At 31.0% G+C, this 8,433-nt stretch overlaps 1 protein-coding gene and 1 long non-coding RNA gene across 4 annotated transcripts; both read right to left on the bottom strand.

Moving 5' to 3' along the window:
* Window positions 1–6: 6 nt before the first annotated feature.
* Window positions 7–4,082, bottom strand: LOC128390613 (uncharacterized). 3 transcript variants are annotated; one of them, XR_008325655.1, is made up of 4 exons: window positions 3,839–4,082; window positions 3,568–3,757; window positions 1,347–2,014; window positions 7–1,021 (listed from the first exon to the last, which is right to left on the bottom strand). It is a non-coding gene; the product is annotated as an uncharacterized LOC128390613 (long non-coding RNA). The 3 variants fall into 3 exon arrangements; XR_008325656.1 differs by having other exon boundaries at window positions 1,871–2,014; XR_008325654.1 differs by having other exon boundaries at window positions 7–2,014.
* A 364-nt stretch (window positions 4,083–4,446) lies between these two features.
* Window positions 4,447–7,332, bottom strand: LOC128390601 (peptidyl-glycine alpha-amidating monooxygenase-like). Its single transcript, XM_053350346.1, has 5 exons — window positions 5,974–7,332; window positions 5,709–5,890; window positions 5,533–5,649; window positions 5,167–5,450; window positions 4,447–5,084 (listed from the first exon to the last, which is right to left on the bottom strand). The coding sequence occupies exons 1-5, from the start codon at window positions 6,148–6,150 to the stop codon at window positions 4,690–4,692; spliced, it is 1,155 nt and encodes a 384-aa protein (XP_053206321.1). The 5' UTR covers window positions 6,151–7,332; the 3' UTR covers window positions 4,447–4,689.
* Window positions 7,333–8,433: the final 1,101 nt, after the last annotated feature.

Here is an 8,433-nt window from a genome sequence, read left to right as displayed (position 1 = left end):
CAACTGCTGGTTAGGGTTAATTTTAGGCATCATGGTGAAAATAATTAAAGATGAAGATGATTTTATCACAGATCATATACAGAAAAAAGAGAACAAGGAAACAGAAATGATGAGAGAGAGAGAGAAAAAGAGACAAGAATATATAAGAAGAGAGTCACAAAAATGTCAACAGTAGAAGGAAGAAGATGAAAAAATAAACATATAAGTCGAGTTAATAATTGGGTTGATTAGAGAGAGAGAGAGAGAGAAACACTTAGGAGAGTCAGAGTGAGAGAGAGCAAAAATCAACGTTGAGTTTATATTGTTTTCTATGATGATGATTATCTTTGTTATAAATTGTGATCGAAAATAATATTATTCACTAATGTGACATATCATTGAAGCACCGAAAACTATAAAGTGAAAATCCTTGAGGTTAGTAAACAATTTTTCATATTTCATGAGTGATTCATGTTATTATTTTTTTTTCTTTCTGATTGTTTATTGTCTAAAGGGTAAATTGTAATTGTTGTGTTACTGGTGAGATGATGATGAGGTTGTAATGATGATGAGAGATGTGTGTGAGTGTGATGATAGAAGATATAATTTGGGAGTGTTACAAGAAGGTAGTAGACGAGTTAGCAACAGTTTCAACTCTCTCTTTCTTTTTTTTTACTCTTATTCCACACACACACACTTTCCCTTTGCAGTGTTGTTGTTTGTCTACTTATCCCCTCTCACTGAATCTCAAGGTCTCTCAGGCCAAAGAAGAAAAAAACAACATGTTACAACACTGAAAGAGAGATTGAAAGAGAAAGAGAGAGAAAGGAAAGAATAAAAAAAAATTCTTTTCCAAAATGAAAAAATATCCAAACGAGAAGATGATTCAAAGAGTTTCAATTGAGAGAAACTATTGTACAATCAATTCCTTGTTCTGGTGAATTCAGAGGTAATGATGGTGGTGGTGGTGGAATATAAATGTTACTTTCACATAAATACACTCACACATACACGGAACTAGAACACAAATGAATAATAGTTCCTGTAGATATTGTTATTAACAGAAAATCATGAAATCGAATAAAAAAAAGAAAAGAAAATTATTTCAAATGTTAGACTTGTTGTTGTGTCAAAAAAGGTAATAATAACGATGATGATGAGGGAGTGAAAGAGAGATAGTGAGTGAGAGAGAGAGAGAGAGAGAGAGAGAGAGTGAGTGAGTGAGTTATAAAAAAGTGGGTGAGAGTCAACACTAAATGGTTAACTGTTATGTTACTGGTTAATTAACTAGGCTAACGGGAAGGCTACTCGAAAAGGATTCAAGGTAAACCGTAAATAATGTTTGCTGGTAAGTAAAAGTTACCAACCTTTTAACAACAATTTGAAACTAATATTTACAACAATGAAAAAATGGCGATAATTGATTAGTTAGATGGAGAAATTAACAATTATCAATCAACTATTTGATTCAATTTGATTTTTACATTGTAACTTATGACCATATACTTGATGGGATTTTATATATAAAAAAAAATGAAAGAGGGAAACTGAAATGATAATGATGATGATGGTTTCTCACTTTTACATTAACATTTGAAGGTTAAATGATTGTTTTTCAGTTAAAACAATTAGTATTTATAATTTAGGGAAACAATTATCTAACAATTAATATTATTATAAACACAATCAGTGAATATAATAAACTAGCAACTACTAGAGTATTGGGTTGAAACAAAATGGCGACTGATACAAATTTAAACTGTGTTGTTATTTTAAGCATAAAAGGTTAGGGTTAAGTTGCGTCATGTTGCTAAGGCAAATCAAAAAGGTTACAAGGTGATGATAAACAATCATATTAATATACTACTAATTAATTGATAGATTTACTTACAAATGATTAATTGACTAAGATTGTATGAGAGACAATTTATTGTGTTAATTGTTGTATTGGTTTAGTTGATTGATTAAGTGTCCAAGTTGATTGAAGGTTGACCACAAATCAGGAATATAAATATTATATGGATTACATGTAATTCTGAGAGAGAGAGAGAGAGATGAAATAAGATTATTAGAATTGAAAATTTTGGGTGTGACCTCAGGGAATCACTTTCAGTTAATTGTCAACAATTTAGGTCAATCAGTTTGGGAATAGAGTTTACAATGAGAAAATGATATTAATATAAAAAGAGAAGATGATGAGACAAAAGCTAAAAGAGATTCCGTTAGGCCTAATGAATGGAAATTTGGTTAGAAAAGAAAATCGAACTCAAGGTGAAGTAATTAATTATTTTAGAATTTAAGAAATTGGTTATTACTGTTAGAAGAAGATAGGAAATTGATTAGTAAATTGTTGAGATTATGTGTGTTACAGAAATTGAGAAAATGATGAAATAAGGAAGCAAAAAGTTAGCAAGAAATTATCATAGATGGAAAACTGGTTCATTTTCGGTTTTGTTTATCTTCTAATTAAAGTTACCTGGTCAGTTAATCAATGAATGAGATCATACACACAATTGATCATGCGATCATGGAAACAAGAATTAACTATCACAATTAAGATGAGAAGTAGAAAAAAAAAGTTGAAGGTTATCAAGATATTCAATGGTTTCCACTTCTCGTTTGTATTTACCAATAGGAAGGAATAGTTTTTTTTCTGTTTATTGTTAGTAAATTGAAATCACAAATTATATTCCGCAATTTACTAATCATCTTAATCGTGATTAGATTTAGCTTCCTTAGCGATCAAGTTCAAGTTCAGGTTAATCGTTTCTCTCTCTCGATAAACAATTAACAATCAACTAAAAAGAGAGATTTGAATGAGAAAAAGATTCAGAATATTAAAGATAAACATGGAAAGTGAATGTTTAACATTTAACCCTGACCCCGTTTACGATTAGTGTTTGATAAGTGACGAAGTTGATTATATGATTGTTGATCCTTGAATTGTTTCAACAATTAAAATGGTAAATGATAAAATTTAGATAATTTCAAATGGTTAATTAAAGTAAACTGAATGTTCTTGATGGAGAGAGAGAGAAAGAGAAATTCATAATTTCTGTTTTCTCGGATCATCTATCAAGTCCAGTTTTCGGTTTTGGGTGAAATGATTATCACAATTAAACAATCAGTGTGTCATTAAGATTGACACTGACCAGAAAATCAAATATAATCATTACACCGTTAAGGTTAAAAATCAAACAGTAACAATTAAGTTAATCGTGTATCATATTAATAATCTTGATCAATCTCAAGGAAATCAAAAGCAATATAAACAGTTCAACTTATTGAATAAGTATATTGATGATGATGATGATGGAGAGAATTGATTGAAATTAGTTAATCAATACAATGAAAGGTTAATTTTAAAAGGGAAAAAGGTAAATTGTTGTTGAGTGAATAACATGTAACCGGAATAATGAGAGATTATTGATTGAAATGATTGAGAAATTAATTGAAGAAATAGAATTACAATATTTCATCAGAACATTTTTCTATCTGTTTTTGTTTTCTAAATCGATTCCATCTTTTCTTGATTATTCTTGGTACTCATAAATCAACAAACAATTACAATCATAACCTTCATCTTACCTTTCAAGTAAATGATTTAATTCCGTGAGATTGATTAACCAAAACACCAAAAAAAAACCACAATTGATCAAGATTGATTTTCAAGATTGTCGTTTGTTGTTGACAAGCTTATGACAAAATTTTCCAAAATGTCAGAGATTTTAGCTTTCAAACAGATTATCACAGTTAATTGTGGTCACTAGAGTGTTACCTGTTTATACAACAGTAAGAATAGAAAAATAAGAACAACAATTAAGTAAACAAAAAAAGAAACACAATTAAATGAAATTACCTTGTCTCTAGTTACGAAAAGGAAAATCAATTGAAACAAATTCAATTCAATAATTTCAAGCGAAAGGTTAAAACTCAAAGTAACCCAAATGTTGGATGTTCACCTTTACTCTTTGACACAAACAAATTTGCCCTTTAACACTAAAGTAAAGTAATTAAATCAATTGAATCAATTAATTAGTAAAATGAAAGGAAATTAATTAAAAAATAATCAAAAGAAATTGTAACAAACAAAGTCAACAGAAAAATTTGTCCATCGAACAGATGGTAATTACCGAATAGAATATGCGAAATTTTGAATTCGAAAAGATATTCGAGTATTCTATCGGTATCTGTTCTTGCGTAGAAAAGAAATGTAAAAGTAGATATCGATAGAGTAGTTGAGTATCTGAAATAATTTTCGATTTCTTAATTTTTGGCTATTAATTAATCGCAATTAAAATATTTCCATGAAAATTAGTTGATAGTTAGGCGATTATGATTGAAATCGATAGATTTTTTTATGCTCTACAAGAAGAAGGTTATTTTAAGATTGAAAGGGATTTCGGTGGAAAGTTATTGAGAAGGAAATTGGAAAATGATTAATGATTAAAGATGGAAATTTATTTTAGTTTAATTGGCTTTAATCATCGAATTGGTTGTAATTAACTTTGGAAATAAATTATATTCTCTGGACAAAGGAGATAATAGTGGTTGTCATTTAACGATGAATTTACAGGATGATAAAATATTGGAATTGGAATGAGATGATAATTGGAACAGAATTAATATTGATCGAAAAAATTTTTTTCGAAATTAATTTGTTCGTAATTAATGTGACATTTTATATTCTTTTTGGTTTTCGTTTTACAATCACATGTTGAATTTGAATATTTTAGGTCCTTTTGGATCGATGTCACTGACAAAGATGCTCTTCCGATCGGACGAGATGGTCAAATCATGAGGTTGACGAAAACCCGAACGAGGTTTCCATGCGTTTACAATACGTTCTGTCGCCAAGTTGAATATGATTCCTTCTGATTGTGATTCGTCTTCGGGAACACTTAAAGCGAACAGTAAATCACCGACGTGATCAATGGCAAATATACGATTAAATCTCGGATGGTTAATGTTAAAGGTCAGAATTCCAGGTTGAGTTCGATCAAGACCCGCAGTGTAACATAAAATCCTTCGTTTTTCCCGATCGGCAACACAGATCAGATTCTCTTCCTCCAATAGAACTAAACTATGAGGTATCACCATATTATCTGTGGGGAAAATAAAAAGACGATAATTGTGAGAAAAAATGGGAAATTGAAATTCGAAAGAGAAAAACAAAAGATAGAAAACCTTTTATTCCAATTTCGGACAGAACTTTTCCCGAAGGTGATAAAATTAATATCCTCGAATTACAATAACCATCGCTAATATAAACTAATCCAGTTGAAGCGACAACAACATCGGTAGGAAGACAAAAGTGATTCCAATCACGTCCTGGTTGAAAAGGTTCACCCAAGACCAGGTCGGGTTTTTCGAGATCGTCCCGTTTGAACCTGAATACCTGTTGAAGAGCGACATCAGTTAACCAAATATTACCTTCCCGATCCAAACTGATTCCATGGGGCATATAAAATCTAACATGTTCAGAGGAATATGATTCATAGCAATTAGCTTAATTTAATCGAGAAAATTTTGAACACAATTCTAATCACTTACTTATTCGCTCCCCATGATTTGATCACTTTTCCGGTTGTACCATCGACAACGAAGATCGTATCATTGGCTATTGGTCCTTTATTGATCTTCTTATAATGTTCCGATATGTCAAATGATCTGAAAGTCAATTAGATTGATTAGTTTGAAATGGAATTGACCTTAAGGTGATAAATTACCTGTGATCCCAAACATGGTCACCTCGGTGAAATATGTAAATCGAATTGTTCTTGTGACTTGCAATTCCAGCAATTTGACCCAATTTACTGAGAAAATCGCTTTTAGGCCAATCAGTATCTTCGGTGATTCTTGGATAATCAATCTCCCAACCCGAATCTTCATCTCTCATGTCACCGAATTGCTTTGTTTTTGTCCAAAAACAAGAATCGGAGAAAACAATTAAATCATCTAATCATCATGATCAATATTAAATCAAAGATTTACCTGTAAGGATTTTTGTGATAATATTCCTGGTTCATAACCAGCAATAAGATCCTCATTATCAATCAGAGCTTGTGGATTCTGATTGAATTCATAATAAGCTCCATTTCCGGGTTTGATTAGATTTACAATCAGCCAGCAAATAAAAATGATTAACTGGCTTCCAATTTGATTAACCATAATCAGCTAATTAACTCTATTGATAAACACACTGATTAATTGGAGGTTATTGTTGATTGTTTTCACTTTGATCCTTTTGGAAACCAATTCAATTTGTCTTATAAATCAAACTTTTTATTTGTTTCTTACTTCAATTTAAGTTAATTGTTTAGACTTAGAATTTAAATTATAATAACTTATTAGGATAAAAATTTATTCTTCAATATGTTACAATGAATTCTTATCACTTTTCTCTAGTAAAATATGTGATATATGAGTAGAAAGATGAACTTTACCTTAGGGTATTCGGTTACTACCATGGTAACGATAAGAATAGTTTATTGATTTCAATTCGAGGTATGAATGAACTTGCGCTGAACATTTCGATTACATGTTTACCTTATCGAATTAAATATTGGACATGAAATTGAATCAACTAGTTTCAGTTATTACGAAATCAAATTCATTGGAATGAAATAATTTTCGATTGTTCAGTTTTATTTTTTTTCGATGATAAAAGTTGGTTAATCGTAATTAGAATTGATGACAGTTTAAATTAGTCATCTAATTGAAAATTCCATGAATAAGATGAAACATCAATTAATCAGAACTTCGAATAGATAGAAAATTCTTTCGATTGTTGTATCAGATTTTACTCTTTCGGTTCTTCCAATTCCGTTGAGTTCGCGCTTAAAAATTGAGCGTTTTCATTGATAACACTTTAGAATCCGTTATATCCTTTTCAAGGCCTTTGGTTGGTTCGAGAATAGTCAAAGTTGTGGTGGAAAAAAGCGGAATCATGAGTGTTACTTTTCAACCTTTACCAAGATGAAGAAAAGAGGAAGACCTTGGATTGTTGGTGTTGAATGAATTTGCTGAATCTTGTTCAGTCTCTTTCTCTCTTTTTACATGAATACGTAGATTATTTGAAATTGTGATGTAAACTACTGACAGCGAAAGTGAACTTTTTGCTTCATGGAGAACTGAAAGAAAGAGAAAGAGTTAGAGAGAAAGTTCTAACCAGCGGAATGGCTGAAAATTCTTGTTTTCATCTTCTCTGATTAGTCTTCTTGTTGACCTTGGTTCTTTGACACTCCTAACTGGTTATCATTTAGAAGAAAAGAAAACACGAAATTTTCTCCATTTTGTTTCTTTTCTACTTGTTTTCTACCAGAACAATTCAGCTTTCGATGGTGAAAAATATCAGAGAAGAGAGAGAGAGGAGCGATTATCATGATAATAATGTTGTTTTCAATTTTGTTCCAAAGACCTTCAGCTTTATCCTCTTCATGATTTGTCTTCAGGGGATGGAAACACTTTCACCATTTCAGAGTCTGGGAATTTCTTAAACAAAGGTTATACAATGAGGTAATTGAAAAAGTGATTGGGTTAATTGTTGACTTTCTGAGACTTTGATTGACAATTTGTTGATTTCAAATGTAATTGTCGTTATGATGGTGACAGTTTTTCTTTATCAGTTGATTTCGTTTTCATGCTGATTCCAGGGTTAAGGTTAATTAGTAGAGTTTGATCTTGGACGTTTAATGGAACGTTAATCTTTCGTCTTCCTTTTGATTCCAATTGATTGTCCCAAAATTTAATAGCTCATGGTGACTCTTTATCATTCTCTTCAATTCGAGTTGTTCAGGTCTTTTGGTTATCTGTCCTTGACCTCAAATCGTTTGACTCAATCAGAACTTATCATTCGATTAACTCGATATTAATCATGTCTTACGGCTTTTCCTTGTTCTTCCCTCTTCTGGTTAAAATGTTTCTTCGAACATTCATTTTTTTAATGTTCTCAATTCTTTCCTTAATTTTCTTCCGCAATCTTCCCAATGCTTTCAAATTGGACACCATTTTCTCTGAGGTGAACAAATGAAGAACGAAATTCACCAATTTATCATGATCAATATGAGCAAATGACTAAGAGGAAAATTGAAACTCCAATTGAAAGAAACTCATAAATTTGACCATCAAATCCTTCACCTTGATTGTCCTTCATCATCTAAGGACCAATTCACCAGGACCAATGAACAGATTACTCAGAACTCAACCTGGAAATAAAGAAAGTAATCGAAAATTAGTTAATTTAATCACAACTAATAAGAGAAATAAAAAAAACAACCAACCTTATAGGTAACCGGTAAGTCACAGTAAAGAAATTAAATTCAAACCGATTGTCTCTCCAATCTTAGTGTCCCACCTTGATTGTCGTGGACAATCAAATAATCGGTCATCTCTAATCACAATTAAATCTTTTCGAGGAACAATTAATAAAGAAAGAGATGAAAATATAGACCA

This window comes from Panonychus citri, unplaced genomic scaffold (genome assembly GCF_014898815.1).
Source record: "Panonychus citri isolate SS breed McGregor unplaced genomic scaffold, ASM1489881v1 Contig00124, whole genome shotgun sequence".
In the NCBI taxonomy this organism is placed as follows: Eukaryota; Metazoa; Arthropoda; class Arachnida; order Trombidiformes; family Tetranychidae; genus Panonychus; species Panonychus citri.
Note: the sequence above shows the minus strand (reverse complement) of the source record. Positions and strands in the feature narration are given on the sequence as shown.

What these genes read in the sequence shown, in the direction of transcription:
- LOC128390601 (XM_053350346.1), bottom strand. Translation starts at nt 6,150, where the DNA reads ATGGTTAATCAAATTGGAAGCCAGTTAATCATTTTTATTTGCTGGCTG. An exon ending in TATCACAAAAATCCTTACAG is followed by an intron (nt 5,891 to 5,973) that starts GTAAATCTTTGA and finishes ACAAAAACAAAG; the next exon opens with CAATTCGGTGACATGAGAGA. An exon ending in AAATCATGGGGAGCGAATAA is followed by an intron (nt 5,451 to 5,532) that starts GTAAGTGATTAG and finishes TGAACATGTTAG; the next exon opens with ATTTTATATGCCCCATGGAA.